The following is an 18,248-nucleotide window of genomic DNA, read 5'->3' as shown; positions in this document are numbered from 1 at the left end:
AAAGCATAAAAATAAGTTTATTGGACACCTAATTCACTTTCATATCTTCATATTAAAAAGGGTTATGCCATTTTCATACTCTGAAATTAGCATCATTTGTTTCCCTATTGCTTTTTCATTGACTTAACTCAAAGCTGTGATCGAGGACAGTCCAAAGCCCATAACTTCCTTAAAAATTAAGAGAACTGAATGAAATGTTTCAGTTGTTATAGATTGAAGCATTCTGAAACAAATATAAAACAATCATACTTGGTGAACCTGAAATTAAAACATATAATAGTTAGGTACCTAATTGTAGCTAATTACAAAATTAATTACTAGATCTAAAACATCTAGCCATTTCTTCAGAAAATGTTTACATTTTAAACAGCCTAAGTGTCAAAATAACATTCACACAAGAATTTTCAATATAACATGATTTTAAATCTCTTTGTCATGAATTTATAGGCCAAATGGAAGGAATTTATGTTTAATTCCTGTAAATTAATGGGCATTTTAAACAATCTTGCGAGTGGGGTTTTGTGAAACGCGATCGATTATAACGTTACATTTGCAGTCAATTTGAACCCCATATCGCAGGAAAAACACTACGGTTTCCTATGGGGCCAAAATCACATTTTCGCCAATGAAAATTTTGATTAAATTGATTCTAAGAAGCAAGTTTACATGTAAAATACACAACTTACCTTATGTTTTGTCCCCTACGTGAGATCCGTCCCGTTGTCGGTGTTCACAGCGTTAGAAGATCTCCTTTTTAATTTACTCCAGGGATTAAATTGTCCCGCAATTTTTTTTATTAACTTCCGAGAACGGAAGTCCGGAACGATTTTTCCTGCAGCAGCCTGAGAAATTATGATTCCGACAGGCAGGAGAGAACAGCATTTTATCCCACCCCCCCCCCCCCCCACTCAAAGGCGCCAAAGCCGCGCACGCTACGGCCAGTGGCAGAACTGCAGCGCCGGCTGAAGGTGAGAATAGTAACATCGCTACTCTCTCTCTAATGCCCACCAGACTGAGCCTACAGTACATAATCTCCCGTCACTAAACATTTAAACTCCCCCTAACCATTCCCATAGTGACCTTTCCGTCCTGGGCCTCCTCCACTGTCAGAGGCCAAACGCAATTGGAAGAACAGCACCTCATGTTTCGCTTGTTCGGCTTACAAACCAGCAGGATGAATATTGTCTTCTCCAACTTCAAGCAACCCTTGCTTTCCCTCTCTCTCCATCCCTCCCATCCTAGTTCCCAGATTAGTTTGACTGTTTTCCTGATTAAATTTTTACTTTGTATGCCGCATTTGCCCTTTCCCCAAGATATCAATGATCTATTCTACATTTCCTTGATCTCAGTCCCCTTTCAACTCTCATTTTCACACCTTACCTTCCATATCTCTCGTTTCCCTCTCCCCTGAGTCTCGTTCTTAGAAGAATCTCGACCTGAAACGTCACCTATTCCTTCCATCCAGAGATGCTGTCTGTCGCACTTTACTCCAGCATTGTGGTGTGTATCTTCGGTGTAAACCAGCATCTGCAATTCCTTCCTACACATCTCTATCTCATTATCTCCATCTGTATCTCTGGTCTCTCTGTGTCGGTTGGTGAAGAAGTAAACGCAAGCGAGCACTTATTTTGAGAGGGCTAGAATATAAAAGCAGGGATGTAATGCTGGGATTCTATAACGCGCTGGTCAGGCTGAATTTAGAATATTGAGAGGATTTTTGGACACCATATCTGAGAAAGGATGTGCTGGTTCTGGAGAGGGTCCAGAGGAAGGTTTACAAGAATGATCCCAGGAATGTGTGGGTTAACATATGATGAGCATTTAACGGCACTGGGCCTGTACTCGCTGGAGTTTAGGAAGAATGAGGGGGGACCTCATTGAAACGTACCGAATAGTGAAAGGCCTGGTTAGAGTGGGTGTGGAAAGGATGCTTCCATTAGTGGGAGAGTCTTGAACTAGAGGCCGTAGCCTCAGAATTAAAGGACTTTCTTATAGCAAGGAGATCAGGAAGAATTTCTTCAATCAAAGAGTGGTGAATCCGTGGAATTCTTAGGCTTCAGACGGCCGTGGAGGCCGTCATTTGATATTTTTAAGGCAGAGATAGATTAGATTCTTGATTAGTACGGGTGTCAGAGGTTATGGGGAGAAGGCAGGAGAATGGGTTAGGAGAGAGACACAGAGCAGCCATGATTGAATGGCGGAGTACTTTCGGCTGTATAGCCTAATTCTGCTCCAATCAATGATGATCTCATGAGAGATAGAAAGAGACAAAGAGAGGAACAGAGAGAATGGGACAAGGAGATTGTCAGAAACAGACAAAGAGTGAGAGAGACACAGTGACAGAGAGAGACATAGAGAGCGAGACAGACAGTGAGAGGAGAGAGAGAGAGAGAATGACAGATAGAGAGCAACAGGGAGAGAGGAAAAGGAGAGATATAGTGATAGAGAGGAGGATAAAGAGAGAGAGAGGAAGTCAGTGGATCAGAGAGGGAGAGTCAGTTACAGAGACAAAGAGTGAAAGTGGACGACCTGGTGTATGAGCTACAAACCCTTTTCGAACGAGTCTAATGTGTATTATGTTGAAATTGGCTTTTGATTTTTTAATTTATATATGTGCATATATGTTATGTATATGTGTATATGTGTATATGTATGTATGTATATATGTATATGTATGTGTGTATGTATTTATGTATGTATATATATAATTGTCATCTTTTATTTTCTTCTTTTTTTAAATCGTTCGAAATAAAAGATATCATTCATTCATACATTCATTCATTCATTCATTCATTCATTCAAACACGGCGGCACATCAGAGACGGGGTGAATTACCTGGACTGGAGTCAGTTTCTGGAGGCAGTTACACCTACGTGAGAGACGAACACAGTGACAGAGACAGAATGAGCGAGAGAGAGAGAGAGGGAGAAAGAGAGAGTGGAGTGACAGAAAGAGATGGAGAGAAATACAGAGCGATATAGAGATAGTAAAATAGATAGAGTGAGAGATATAAAGAGAGGGACAGAAAGAGACAGAAACTGAGAGAAAGAGGGACAGCGGGGAAAAGATTCAGTCAGAGAGAGAGAGAGAGGCGGGGGAGAGAGCAGGTGAGGCAGAAGTGGTATAGAGAGAGGGGTATAGAGAGACAGGGAGAGACAGAGAGATGCTGAAAGATAGAGAGGGAGCCAGAGAGAGGGGCATTAGTGAAAGAGGGAGAAAGTTAGAGAGAGAGCTGCAGAGAGTTAGAGGGATAGTCAATGTGAGTCAGCGAGGGAGGGAGAAGCAGGGAGGGTCACAGAGAGAAAGAGAGACGGAGCTGTTCTCGCCTCAGCCCTTCTCTCCGAAGCCTCAAGATGTACTTCACCTCAACACAGCCGCTCCCAACAGGCCGCTCCGCTAGTGTGGCTTCCCTTTTATTTGCTGCAAACCATCTCCAGCAAAGCCTATTGGACGCCTGCTTCACTCTAATGTCCTGCCTCCACAATTAGCACTGAAACTGCAACTCTGTTACTTCTTCCCGGCGATTTGTTAAAGCCTTTGTCTTTTAAAAAGCAGATTCTTATTTGCATCACAATTCCTCTTCTCCCTCTGCCTTCAGTTTTTGCAGCAGAAACAACCCCAACCAGTTTCTGGCTTCTCTTTTATTTGCTGCAATCTATGTCCAGCTAAGCCATCTCTCTCTCTCTCTCTCCCTCTATCTCCCTCTCTCTCTCTCTCTCTATCTCCCTCTCTCTATCTCAGCCTCTCTCTGTCTGTCTCTTATTATCACCGTCACATTATATCTCTTTCTCTTCCTCTCTCTCTCTCTCTCTGTCCCTCTGTCTGCCTCTTCATATATCTCTCTCTCTATATATATATATATATATATATATATATTGCTATATCTATATCTCTCTGTATCGCTCCCTATCTCTCTCCATGCCTCGCTCTCTGCCTCTCCTCTCTCTCTTTACCACTTTCTCTCTTTCTCTCTCAGCCAGAATAAAGCCCTTTCACCACAACCCTCTGAACGTCAGTTTTGAATCCAGGAGACCATGTCACTGTGGCCCCTACACTTCTTAATCTTCTGGACCAGCGAACCATGGGGACATCCCAAAATTGTCTTCCCAAAATCCATGTAAACAACATCCACTGCCCTACCCATCATGAATCACTGTTGTCAGCTCCTGAAAAACACAAGTCAGGTTTGTAAGACATGACCAGCCATGGAAAAAGCCAGACTAACTGTCCCTGATTATTTCATTCCCTGTCACTGTGGTAAATCCTATCCCAAAGAGAAGATAGAAATATCTTTGTCAAGGCTCTTGCAATCTCCTCTCTTGCCTCACTCAATAATCTGGGATAGATCACATCAGGCCCTGGGGATTTATCCTAATGCTCTTCACAGCCCCAACACCACTTCCTTCCTATCTCAAACTTCCCCATATTGCTATTCCCCACACTGATCTCATTGTCCTCAATAACTTGCTTCAGTTATTTTTGCTTGCTTTATATTCCTCAAAAGCCCCATCTGGTCTCATCTTTCTAAACCTTGAATACAATTCCTTTCTTGTTTTGACTAAATTTACATCCTCTTTGGTCATCTAAAGTTCCCTTACCTTGCCATCCTTATCCCTCCTCCTTGCTGGAACATGGTGATCCTGAACTCTGATCAGCTGCCCTATAACAACACTCATCTGTCAGATGTGGACCTGCCCAATAACAACTGCTTCCAATTTACTCTCCCTTGCCCCTGTCTACTAATGCTGTGATCTGCCTTGCCCCAATTTAATCTCCCAAGGTCCAGACTTATCCTTATTCATAATGACCTTAAAACTGATAGAGTTGTGATCACTGCTCCGGAAATGCTCTTCCACTGAAGCACCAGGCCCAGCTCCTTTCCTGGATCATGGAAGAGAGCGCTGCTCTCCAGGGTCAGTCCCTGGAATTCACCTCGACCCAGACTGAAGGGAGTCACGTGGAGTGACAGACGTTTCGGAAGGAGAGTGGGTGAAGGGGGACTGGATGATGATGCTCTCTCCACAGAGCCAGTCCTCCGATTCCCAAACTCTTCTCCCAGTCTGATGACCTGTCGTGGTGTTGCCACATTCCCGTGTCTCTGTTCCTTTATTCCAGATCTCCAGACGTCCACAAGGGAACAGAGTGAAGGATCACTGACTGGAGAATCCACCCAGGAACCGTCTCCTGTTCCAGCGGGAGACAGGGCCTCAGGTACCAAGCCCCATTGACAAAGGTCATTTAATCTCTTTCCCATGTTATCGCTTGCCCTCATTAACTTTGCAATCTGATTTTGTAGAGGACAGTAGTTTGTTCTGCAGTGGACAACAATCCTCCTGGGATTGATGTTGGTTCAGGGAACCACGTGGAGTTTGATGTCAAAGGAGTTTTAAGTGGTTGGTGGGGTGTGTTGGAGGCTTCTGAGAAGGATGATGATGTGGTTAGGAGCAGCCGTGGGTTTCACTGGATCAGACCAGGGCAGAGTAACAGGAGGGGCATCAATTGGACAGGCACCAAGATCCGTGCAGGGAGTTTTGCGAGTGCTACTCGGAAGTGTTTAAAGGAGAATGGCAGGGGGGTGGGAACCAGAGCAGCAAGTCAGCAAATGGGAGGCTGATGAGAAAGTGGAGGTTGTAACAAGTAGATCTCAAAGGAATGATAGACAGGGAGGGGTTCTTGTATATGGAGATAATGAAGGGATGAAGTGTTTACTTCAATGCAAGAGTATTGTGGTAAAGCTGATGAACCTAGAGCCTGGATCAGTGCTGGGAATTATGATGTTGTGGCCATTACGGAAACTTGGTTGTGAGAGGGACAGGACTGGCAGCTCAACACGCCTGGGTTTTGATGGGTCATGGCGGTACTCAGAGAATTCAGACTGGAACGTACGTCTACTGAGGCATTATGGGTTAAGGTAAAAAATAAGATTACAGAAGGAGCCTCTCCCTCTTAGCCCTCTCTATCTAATGCCTCTCTCGCTGACCACCTCTCTCTCTGAAGCCCACTAGACTAGACCTACATGATCTCCCGGTCAATAAACACTTTAACTTCCCCTCCCATTCCCATACTGACCTTTCTGACCTGGGCCTCCTCCACTGTCAGAGTGAGGTCCAATTCAAATTGGAGGAACAGCACCTCATATTTTGCTTGGTCAACTTGCAAACAAGCAGGATGAATAATGACTTCTCCGACTCCAAGCAACCTTTGCTTTCCCACTCTCTCCATCCCTACCCATCCTGGTTCTCTGACTCGTTTGACTGTCCTCCTGATTATATTTTACATTGTATGCCTCGTTTTCCCCTTTCATCTCTCATTTTCACACCTCGTTTTCCCCTTTCGTCTCTCATTTTCACACCTTTCCCCTCCGTATCTCGTTTCCCTCTCCCCTGACTCTCATTCTTAAGAAAAATCTCAACCTGAAACGTCACCTATTCCTTCCATCCAGAGATGCTGTCTGTCGCACTTTACTCCAGCATTTTGTGTGTATCTTCAGTGTAAACCAATATCTGCAATTCCTTCCTACACATCTCTATCTCAATATCTCCATCTGTATCTCTGTCTCTCTGTGTCGGTGGTGAAGAAAGTAAACGCAAGCGAGCACTTATTTTGAGAGGGCTAGAATATAAAAGCAGGGATGTAATGCTGAGATTCTATAACGCGCTGGTTAGGCCGCATTTAGAATATTGTGAGGATTTTTGGACACCATATCTGAGAAAGGATGTGCTGGTTCTGGAGAGGGTCCAGAGGAGGTTTACAAGAATGAGCCCAGGAATCTGTGGGTTAACATATGATGAGCGTTTAACGGCACTGGGCCTGTACTCGCTGGAGTTTAGAAGAATGAGGGGGCACCTCATCGAAACGTACCGAATAGTGAAAGGCTTGTTTAGAGTGGATGTGGAGAGGATGTTTCCATTAGTGGGAGAGTCTTGGACTAGAGGTCATAGCCTCAGAATTAGAGGATGTTCTTTTAAGAAGGAGATGAGGAAGAATTTCTTTGGTCAAAGGGTGGTGAATTGGTGGATTTTGTAGCCACTGAAGGCCATGATAGGTTAGATTCTTGATTAGTTTGGGTGTCAGAGGTTATGAGGAGAAGGCAGGAGAATGGTGTTAGGAGGAGACATAGAGCAGCCATGATTGAACGGCAGAGTACATTTGGGCCTAATTCTGCTGCTATCACATGATCTCATGAGAGATAGAAAGAGACATAAAGAGAAACAGAGAGAAAGAGACGAGGAGATGGAGTCGGAGAGAAACATCGAGTCAGAAACCGAGAGACAAAGAGTGAGAAAGACATATTGACAGAGAGAGACATAGAGAGTGAGACAGAGAGAGGAGAGAGAATGACAGAGACGTAGAGCAACAGGGAGAGAGGAAAAGGAGAGATATAGAGATAGAGGGGAAGACAAAGAGAGACAGAGGCAAAGAGAGAGTCAGAGAGGAAGTCAGTGAATCAGAGGGAGTCAGAAACGGAGACAAAGAGTGAAAGTGGACGACCTGGAGTATTGGGAGGTTGCACGCAAGGTCATCGGGTCAAAGGGCGTGATGCACGGAGCGGCTCAATCCATGTGGGGGACATGGCTGCCTCGGCACACACTGTTACCACACAGAACGTGTACCTCCTTACCTGTCAACATTGTCATTGTTTGTGCTATAAATAATTGTGGGTGTTGCCATTGAAAGCGGGAAGGTTTGCTCTGAACCCGAGCACCAAGGTGTAAGCAGCTGAAGGAGCACATCCCTCGGGACAGCCCCCACTTTACAGATAGCCGTAGTAAATGCTTACCTGTTATTCACCGCGTGTACTCCAGTTGCCGTTGCGTGGTACGGGTTACGGGTCGTGACCTCGACTCCGTGCAACCTCCCTATGAGCTAAGAGCGAAGAGACATCCCCGTGCTCCGACGTACCCGCTACGTTCATTCTCTGTGTTTACCACGGGTTTGATTTTTTTTAAACTCGGGAGAACTCTTGGAATGAACTCGCACCATGGGAGAGGGCTATTAGTTCATCAATCAACCAGCATTTGCTGCAGATGTGGTCACCAGGATTCATCAGAGTAACAGAAGGGGCATCAATTGGACCTGCACCAAGATCCGTGCAGGGGGTTTTGTCCCTCCCTCTGTCCCAGTTAATCGATCTCTCCCTCTCCCTCTCCCTCTCCCTCTCCCTCTCCCTCTCCCTCTCCCTCTCCCTCTCCCTCTCCCTCTCCCTCTCCCTCTCCCTCTCCCTCTCCCTCTCCCTCTCCCTCTCCCTCTCCCTCTCCCTCTCCCTCTCCCTCTCCCTCTCCCTCTCCCTCTCCCTCTCCCTCCTCTCCCTCTCCCTCTCCTCTCCCTCTCCCTCTCCCTCTCCCTCTCCCTCCCTCTCCCTCTCCCTCTCCCTCTCCCTCTCCTCTCCTCTCCCTCTCCCTCTCCCTCTCCCTCTCCCTCTCCCTCTCCCTCTCCCTCCCTCTCCCCTCCCCCCTCCCTGTCTCCCCCATGTCTCTCTCTGTATCTCCTCCTGTGTGTCTCTGTGAGAGATCCCCCTTAGTGTCTCTAGCTGTCTCTGTCTCTCCCTCTCTCTATCTCAGCTTCTCTCTGTCTCTCTCTCCCTGTCTCTCTCTGTCCCTGTCTGTCTCTCTCTATCTCCCCCGTGTCTCTCTGCCTCTGTCTCTTTCCTCTCTGCCTCTTTCTCTGCCTCTCTCTTTATCTCTCTTTGTGTCTTCACTCTTACTCTCTGTTTGACTATTTCTCGCTGATTCTCTCACTCTCTCTCTCTCTCTCTCTCTGACTTTCTCTAACTTTCTACACCCTCTCTTCTCTACACCCTCTGTCTCTAACACACTCTCTAAAGCCCCATCCTTCTAATGCCCTCTATCACGCTGGCTCTCTTTCTCCTTCTCTCTGTCTCTCTCTGTCTCCTTTTTGTCTCCAAGAAGAAGGTTTTTTGTCTGAAGAAGGGTTTCTCCCCCGAAATGTTGCCTATTTCCTTCGCTCCATAGATGCTGCTGCACCCGCTGAGTTTCTCCAGCACTTTTGTCTACCTTCCATTTTCCAGCATCTGCATTTCCTTCTTAAATCCTTTTTGTCTCTCTCTTTGTCTCACTGTTTCTGACTCTCTCTCGCTTTCACTGACTCTCTTTGTGACGCTCTTTACACGATTCTCTCTGACGCTCTCCTCGTCTATCTCTATCTCTCTCTTTCTGTCTCTCTATCACTGTATTTCTCAGTCTCTTCACTCAGACTCTCTCTGTGAGTCTCTCTCTCAGTGACTATCTGCTTCTCTCTCCCTCGCTGAATCTCTTTGATTCACATTGACTCTCCCTCTAACTCTCTCTGCAACTCCCACTCTCCGCCTCTCTCTCCGTTTCTCTCCCTCTCTGTCCCTCTCGCTATGCCTCTTTCTCTCCCCTGCCTGCCTCTCTCTTTCTCTCCCACTCACTCCCCTGCCTCTCTCTCTCTTTCTCTCTCTCTGACACTCTTTCTTCTCATTTTCTCTCTTATCTCTGTCTCCGTCTCTCTCTCTGCTTCACTCCTCCCTGTCCATCTGTCTCTCGCTCTCTGTCACTGTGTCTGTCTCTCACTCGTTATCTTTGTTTCTGACTCCTTGTCTCTGTCTCTCTCTGTCCCTTTCAGTCTCTCTATCTCCCAGTCTCTGTCTCTCTGCTTCTGCCTCTATCTCTTTCTCTATCTGCCTCTTTCTCTATCTCTGTATCCCTGTGTCTCTCTCTGTCAGTCTTTCTCTGTTTGACTCTATTTCTCTTGCTGATTCACTCTCTTTCTCTTTGACTTTCTAACTTTCTCTCAACATTAATGGGCCTGTCCCACTTAGACAACTTTTTAGACGACTGCAGGAGACTATGCATTCGCCACATGTTCGTGGGTGGTTGCTGGGGAGTCGCCTTCATGGTCATGAGGAGTTTCCGCATTCTGGGAACTAGTCGCGGCCTCGTTATGGTTGCCGCAAATTTTTCAAAATGTTGAAAAATTAGTGGCGACGAGAATGAAGCCGCCATGGAGAGTAGCAAGAATTCTGGTGTCGAGGGTAGGTCGCTAGGAGGTCCTAGTGGTTGCCAGGAGGTCGAAGGTTCTCGTAGGTTGGAGCCGGTGCTGACTGGTGAATTTCATTGGCTCATTGGGAAATAAAAGTAAGCAGTAGTTTTCAGAACCAAGGATAACCGACCGGTAATGTTAAATGTCCGCCGAGCTTCACAGCCGTGTGTCTCTGGCTTCTTAAAAGTTGTTTCCACTTCTACTGTGCTTTCACCATCTTAAATACAGCGCCAACCTTCCTGTTCATCGCGGTGTGCGTCTGTATCACTTTGGCTTTGCACCGTGTGAATTTCACTCAGACAGCGCTCCCCCCCACTTGGTGTGTGTGTGTGCGTGTGTGCATGTGTGCGTGTGTGCGTGTGTGCGTGTGCGTGTGTGTGTGTGTGTGTGTGCTCTGACAGTTGCTGTTCCAGTCGCCAGTTTTTCAGGTGACTGCCGGAGACTCGAAGGCAGTCGCCTGAAACTCTCTGCATGACCCTCTCTGACTCTCTCCTCGTCAATCTGTCTTACTGTCTCCCTCTCTCTCTATTTCCGTCTCTATCTCTCTCTCTCTCTCTCTCTCTGTCTCTCTCTCTCCCTCTCCCTCTCTCCCCTCCAGTCCCCCCCCCTCCCCCCCATGATAGTGAGTGTGAGGGTCAGAGAGGGAGGGAGTGTCAGAGACAGAGATTGTGCCTCTGTACTTGTCTGTGTCTTTTTGCCATGAGCAAAAGATAAAAAGACTCCCAGAGGTAAGTTTGGGGCAAGGGGTTAGATATGTGGGGAGTGGGACCTAGAATGGAGAAGAGGGAATGGGGAATACATTGTCTGAGCCACATTGAACCTAAATCTGATCTCCTCATTGATGTTGGGCTGGTGTATTCAGATGACGACTACCAGATGATTGAGATAAAGGTGACATCGGACGGAAAGATGACTGTGGAAGAAGTGAAAGAAGCCCTCCGTGCGAAGGTGAGAAAATGGTACAGGGGGGAGAGAGGGGGAAGGGGGGACATGGGTGCAGATCTCCCACTCACTGCCCTCACTGAGGGTCAGAGACTGTGCGGGTGGAGGGAGGGAGGGAGAGGGGGAACGGAGGGAGGGAGGCACATGGAAACTGATCTCCTTCTCACTGTCTTCCCTCATTGAGGGGGAGGGGATCTCATAGGTTGGGGTATAAGGGATGGGTTTTGAAACCATTATGTAGAGGAAGCGACTAGAGGGCAGGCCATCCTAGACTGGGTATTGTGTAATGAGGAAGGATTAGTTAGCGACCTTGTTGTACAAGGCCCCTTGGGACACTATGACCATAATATGGTGGAATTCTGCTTTAAGATGGAGAGTGACATGGTTAATTCACAGACTAGGGTCCTGAACTTGAATAAAGGAGACTTTGAAGGTATGAGAGGGGAATTGGCTAGGATAGACTGGCAGATTATACTTAAAGGGTTGACAGTGGAGATGCAATGGCGAAGATTTAAAGACCGCATGGATGAACTCCAGAAATTGTTCATCCCTGTCTGGCGAAAATATAAAACTGGGAAGGTGGCTCAACCGTGGCTGCGAGGGTTATATGTATATGTATAAATGTATGTAGTTTGTTTGTCTATACTATTCTTATAACAAATGTAAAGCACTTTGGCCAACGAGAGTTGTTTTTAAATGTGCTATGTAAATAAATGTGACTTAACTTGACTTGACTTAACGAGGGAAGTCAAGGATACTGTTAAAGCCAAGGAAGAGGCTTCTATATTGGCCAGAAGAAGCGGCAAACCAGAGGACTGGGAGAAATTTAGAACTTAACAGAGGACAAAGGGGTTAATTAAGAGGGGGAAAGAGCATGAAGGAAAACCTGCGGGGAATATAAAAACTGACTAAGTTTCTATAGATATGTAAAAAGGAAAAGATTAGTGCAGACAAATGTAGGTCCCTTACAGCCAGAGACAGGTGGATTTATAATGGGGACAAGGAAATGGCAGTGCAGTTAAACGAGTACTTTGGTTCTGTCTTCACAAAGGAAGACACAAACAATCTCTCGGAAATACTAGGGGACCGAGGATCTAGTGGGAGGGAGGAACTGAAGGGAATCCACATTAATCAGAAAATGGTGTTAGGTAAACTGTTGGGACTGAAGGCAGATAGATCCGCAGGGCCTGATGGTCTGCATCCCAGAGTACTCAAGTAGGTGGCCTTAGAAATCGTGGATACATTGGTGATCATTTTCCAACGTTCTCTCAACTCTGGATCAGTTCCTGGGGACTGGAGGGTAGCCAATGAAGCCTCACTTTTTAAGAAAGGAGGGAGAGAGAAAACAGGGAATTAGAAACCTGTTATCCTTACACCAGTAGTGGCAAAGATGCTTGAGTTGATTATTAAAGCTATTATAGCAGCACATTTCGAAGCAGTGATGGGATCGGTCAAAGTCAGCATGGATTTATGAAGTGGAAATCATTCTGGACTCATCTCTTGGAATTTTTTGAGGATGTAACAAGAAGAATGGATAAGGGAGAGCCAGTGGATGTGGTGTATCTGGACTTTCAAAAAGCCTTTGACAAGGTCCCACACAAGAGATTAGTGTGCAAAATTAGAGCACTTGGTCCTTTTCAGAATGGCAGGCAGTGACTAGTGGGGTGCCGCAAGGCTCGGTGCTGTGACCCCAGTTCTTTACAATACATATCAACAATTTTGATGAGCGAATTAAATGTAACATATCTAAGTTTGCGGATGACACAAAGCTGGGTGGCAGTGTGTGTTGCGAGGAGGGTGCTATGAGGCTGCAGGGTGAGTGGGCAGAAGCATGGCAGATGTAGTACAATGTAGATGTAGATAAATGTGAGTTAATCAACTTTGTGGCAAGAACAGGAAGGCAGATTATTATCTGAATGGTGTCAGATTTGGAGAAGGGGAGGTGCAACGAGAAGTTGGTGTGCTTGTACATCGGTCACTGAAAGTAAGTTTGCAGGTACATAGAAACATAGAAAATTGGTGCAGGAGGAGGCCGTTCGGCCCTTCGAGCCAGCACCACCATTCATTGTGATCATGGCTGATCGTCCCCTATCAATAACCCGTGCCTGCCTTTTCCCCATATCCCTTGACTCCACTAGCCCCTAGAGCTCTATCTAACTCTCTCTTAAATCCATCCAGTGACTTGGCCTCCACTGCCCTTTGTGGCAGGGACTTCCATAAATTCACAACTCCGTAGGTGAAAAAGTTTTTTCGCACCTCAGTCTTAAATGACCTCCCCTTTATTCTAAGACTGTGGCCCCTTCTTCTGGACTCGCCCAACATTGGGAACATTTTTCCTGCATCTAGCTTGTCCAACTCCTTTTATAATTTTATATGTTTCTATAAGATACCCTCTCATCCTTCTAAACTCTAGTGAATACAAGCCCAGTCTTTTCAATCTTTCCTCATATGACAGTCCCGCCATCCCAGGGATCAATCTCGTGAACCTACGCTGCACTGCCTCAATCACAAGGATGTCCTTCCTCAAATTAGGAGACCAAAACTGTACACAATACTCCAGATGTGGTCTCACCAGAGCCCTATACAACTGCAGGAGAACCTCTCTACTCCTATACTGAAATCCGCTTGTTATGAAGGCCAACATTCCATTAGCTTTCTTCACTGCCTGCTGTAACTGCACGCCAACTTTCAGTGACCGGTGTACAAGGACACCCAGGTCTCGCTGTACCTCCCCCTTACCTAACCTAACCCCATTGAGATAATAATCTGCCCCCTTGTTTTTGCCACCAAAGTGGATAACCTCACATTTGTCTATATTATTCTGCATCTGCCACGCATCTGCCCACTCACTCAACCTGTCCAGGTTCCCCTGCAACCTCCTAACATCCTCTTCACAGTTCACACTGCCACCCAGCTTTGTGTCATCCGCAAACTTGCTAGTGTTGCTCCTAATTCCCTCTTCCAAATCATTAATATATATGGTAAACAGTTGCGGCCCCAACACCGAGCCTTGCGGCACTCCACTCGCCACTGCCTGCCATTCTGAAAAGGACCCGTTCACTCCTACTCTTTGATTCCTGTCTGCCAACCAATTTTCTATCCACGTCAACACCCTAACCCCAATACCATGTGCTCTAATTATAGTCACCAGTCTCCCTTGCGGGACCTTATCAAAGGCTTTCTGAAAGTCTAGATACACTACATCCACTGGCACCCCTTCATCCATTTTACTTGTCACATCCTCAAAAAATTCCCGAAGATTAGTCAAGCATGATTTCCCTTTCATAAATCCATGTTGACTTGGACTAATCCTTTTACTGCTATTCAAATGCCCCATTATTACCTCTTTAATAATTGACTCCAGCATCTTTCCCACCACCGAAGTCAGGCTAACTGGTCTGTAATTCCCCGTTTTCTCTCTCGCTCCTTTCTTGAAAAGTGGGATAACATTAGCTATCCTCCAATCCACAGGAACTGATCCTGAATCTATTGAACATTGGAAAATGATCACCAATGCATCCACGATTTCTAGAGCCACTTCCTTTAGTTCCCTGGGATGCAGACCATCAGGCCCAGGGGATTTATAATCCTTCAGTCCCATTAGCCTACCCAATACTATTTCTCGCCTAATGAAAATTTATTTCAGTTCCTCTACCCCCTTAGATTCTCTGTCCTCCAGTACTTCTGGGAGATTGTTTGTGTCTTCCTTAGTGAAGACAGATCCAAAGTACCTATTCAACTCTTCTGCCATTTCCTTGTTACCCATAATAATTTCACCCTTGTCTGCCTTCAAGGGACCCACATTTGACTTTGCTACTCTTTTTCCCTTAACATATCTATAGAAGCTTTTACTGTCCTTCTTTATATTCCTGGCCAGCTTCCCCTCGTACTTCATCCTTTCAGCCCGTATTACCCGTTTTGTTTCCTTCTGTTGTCCTCTGAAAGTTTTCCAATCCTCTGGCTTCCGGCTACTCATTGCTGTGTTATACATCTTTTCTTTTAGTTTTATTCTATCCCTAACTTCTCTTGTCAGCCACGGTTGCTTCCTACTCCCCTTAGAATCTTTCTTCCTTTTTGGAATGAAATGATCCTGCGTCTTCCGGATTATGCCCAGAAATTCCTGCTATTGCTGTTCCACCGTCATTCCTGCTAGGATCCCTTTCCAGTCTACTTTGGCCATCTCCCCTCTCATGCCTTCATAGTCCCCTTTGTTCAACTGCATCACTGCCACTTCCGATTTAACGTTCTCCTTCTCAAATTGCAGATTAAAACTAATCATATTATGATCACTACCTCCAAGCGGTTCCTTTACCTCGAGTTCTCTTATCATATCTGGTTCATTGGACAACACTAAATCCAGAATTGCCTTTTCTCTGGTCGGCTCCATTACAAGCCGCTCTAAGAATCCATCTCGGAGGCATTCTACAAACTCTCTTTCTTGGGGTCCTGAACCAACCTGATTTTCCCAGTCTACCTGCATATTGTACCTTTGTACAGCAGGCAATGATGAAAGTCAATGGCATTTTGGCCTTCATTGCGAGAGGATTTGGAGCAAGGAGGTCCTACAGCAGTTGTACAGGGCCCTGGCGAGACCACACCTGGAGTATTGTGTGCAATTTTGATCTCCTAATTTGAGGAAGGACATTATTGCTATTGAGGGAATGGTTCACCAGCGTAGGTTCACCAGGTTAATTCCCGGGATGGCGGGAATGACGGATGATGAAAGAATGGGTCGACTGGAAATGTATTCACTGGTAATTAGGATGAGAGGGGATCTAATAGAAGCATGTAAAATTCTTAGAGGATTAGACAGGGTAGATGCAGGAAAAATGTTCCCGATGTTGGGGGAGTCCAGAACCAGGGGTCACAGTTTAAAAGTAAGGGGTAGGCCATTTAGGACTGAGATGAGGAATAACTTTTTCACACATAGAGCTGTAAATCTGTGGAATTCTCTACCACAAAAGGCAGTGGAGGCCAATTCACAGGATTTTTTCAAGAGAGTTAGATTTAGCTCTTAGGTCTCAGGGAATCAAAGGATATGGGGGAAAGGCCGGAACGGGTTACTGATTTTGGGTGATCAGCCAAGATCATATTGAATGGCGGTGCTGGCTCGAAGGACTGATTGGCCTACTCATGCACCTATTATCTATGTTTCTGTGTTTCATTTCCTGCACTTTTCATGATCTATCTCTTCTTTCTCTCTTCCTATCCTCCTCTCTCCGTCACACTTTCCCTTCTTTTACACATCTCCACCCAGCCCCTCCTCACCCCTTTCTCCCTTCTGCAGCTTCTTCACCTCCTGTCCCTGAATACACACTCTCTTTCCTTCTCCCCCTCCTGTTCTCCATCCCATTCCCCCTCCCACCTCCCTCCTCCTCACCCTCCCTCAATCTCTCTCCTTCCCACCCCATGACCTCTCTCTCTCTCTCCTTTCCTCCCCCCATTGTTTTCCCCCGCTTATCTCCCCTTCTCCCCTTCTCATTCCCCCTCCTCCCAAATCCCTGTCTCTCTCCCCCATTTATCTTCTCACACTTCCTCTCCCTTCTCTCCCTCTCCCCCTTTCTCTATTCTCCCTTCCTCCCCTACTCTCACCCCTTCTTCCCTCCCCTCCTCCCTCCTCCCCCCTCTCTCTCCCCCTCTCCCCCTCCCCCACCACGTCCCTTTGCTGACTCTCCCACACTTGCAATAATTGTCCTACCCCCCTTCATCTCTGGCTGCAGCTGCGGGAGATGTTCGATGACCCGGACCCCCAGATCGAGCTGGTGGAGGAGGAGGAGGATTCTCAGGATGACTGACGGGGACCGAGTTGTCAATGCTGACGGGGACCTGGCCTCGTGGCCCCGTCTCTCACTCCCCCCCCCCCCCCTCGTGGCCCTATCCCTCACTCCCCCCCTCATGGTCCTGTCCCTCACTCCCCCCCTCGTGGCCTCTGTCCCTCACTCCCCCCCTCGTGGCCCCTTCCCTCACTCCCCTCCTCGTGGCCCCTTCCCTCACTCCCCCCCTCGTGGCCCCATCCCTCACTCCCCCCCTCGTGGCCTCTGTCCCTCACTCCCCCCCTCGTGCCCCATCCCTCACTCCCCCCTCGTGGCCCCTTCCCTCACTCCCCCCCTCGTGGCCCCCCCCCTCGCTCCCCCGCTCGTAGCCCATTCCCTAACCCCCCCCCCCCCCCCCCCCCGTGGGCCCTGGGAGTGAGCTGCACTGTTGCTGCACCGTTGCAGCTTCAGCCTCTGCTGCAGGGAGTGGAGACGCTCGATACTGCTGGGTTTGCCTTTATTATTATCACGTGTAGCAAGGTTGTTTTTAATTTAGTCTATTTTCACGTGTACCAAGGTACAGTGAAACGCTTTGTTTTGCATGCTATCCAAACAGATCAGATAATGCCATATATAAATGTAATCAGTTAAAACAAAAGTACAACACAGAGAGCAAAGGAGAAGAGACAGAGTGTAGAATGTAGTTTTCAGCATTGTAGCGCACCAGTTCCATAGACAAAGTCCAATGTCCTCAATGAAGTTGAGGTGAATGGTTCAGAACCCTAACTTATGGAAGAACCGTTCAGAAGCCTGATAGAGGGGAAGAAGCTGTTTCTGAGTCTGGTGGTGCGCGCTTTCAAGCTTCTGTATCTTCTGCCAGAAAGGCACGTGGAGAAGGAGGAATGATCGAGGTGGGACAAGTCTTTGGTTATGTTGCACCATCTCCAAGGCAGCGTGAAGTGTAGATGGAGACACTGGTGGGGAGCCTGGTCGGTGTGATGGACTGGGCTCACATCTACATCTCTCTGCAATTTCTTGCCGTCTTGGGCCCCAGTCCCAAATCAGGCTGTGCCGCACGCCTACAGTATGTTTCTATGGTGTAAGTGACTGGAGATGTGTCCAATTTCCTCAGTCTCCTCAATGATTCAACTCACCACTAAAGATTTGTTTTTTACACACCCACATCTGCACACTCACCACACATGCACCGATGCCACACGCACACACACACACACACACATTCCTGATCCCACAGACACATACACTCCTGACCACACACGCACACACACACACACTCCTGACCCCACACACACACGCTACTGACCCCACACACACACACACTCCTGACCGCACATGCACACATACACACTCCTGACCCCACACACATACACTCCTGACCACACACGCACACACACACACACACTCCTGACCCCACACACACACGCTCTGGCCCCACACACACACGCTCTGGCCCCACACACACACGCTCTGGCCCCACACACACACACACACGCACACACACACGCACAC

The 18,248-nt window shown here is 47.1% G+C and overlaps 1 protein-coding gene across 3 annotated transcripts in view; it reads left to right on the top strand.

Annotated features, from left to right (window-relative positions):
* The window catches only part of LOC116989250 (endochitinase 2-like), a 141,540-nt gene extending 124,765 nt beyond the window's left edge, over nucleotides 1-16,775 (top strand). For all 3 annotated transcript variants that reach the window (XM_033046444.1, XM_033046443.1, XM_033046442.1), the window contains 3 exons: nucleotides 5,116-5,211; nucleotides 10,886-10,971; nucleotides 16,686-16,775. In XM_033046444.1, the coding sequence (XP_032902335.1) occupies nucleotides 5,116-5,211; nucleotides 10,886-10,971; nucleotides 16,686-16,760 (257 nt within the window). In that variant the 3' untranslated portion in view covers nucleotides 16,761-16,775. The remainder of the gene's footprint in view (nucleotides 1-5,115; nucleotides 5,212-10,885; nucleotides 10,972-16,685) is intronic.
* Nucleotides 16,776-18,248: the final 1,473 nt, after the last annotated feature.

This window comes from Amblyraja radiata, chromosome 29, assembly GCF_010909765.2.
Source record: "Amblyraja radiata isolate CabotCenter1 chromosome 29, sAmbRad1.1.pri, whole genome shotgun sequence".
Taxonomy (NCBI): domain Eukaryota; kingdom Metazoa; phylum Chordata; class Chondrichthyes; order Rajiformes; family Rajidae; genus Amblyraja; species Amblyraja radiata.
Note: the sequence above shows the minus strand (reverse complement) of the source record. Positions and strands in the feature narration are given on the sequence as shown.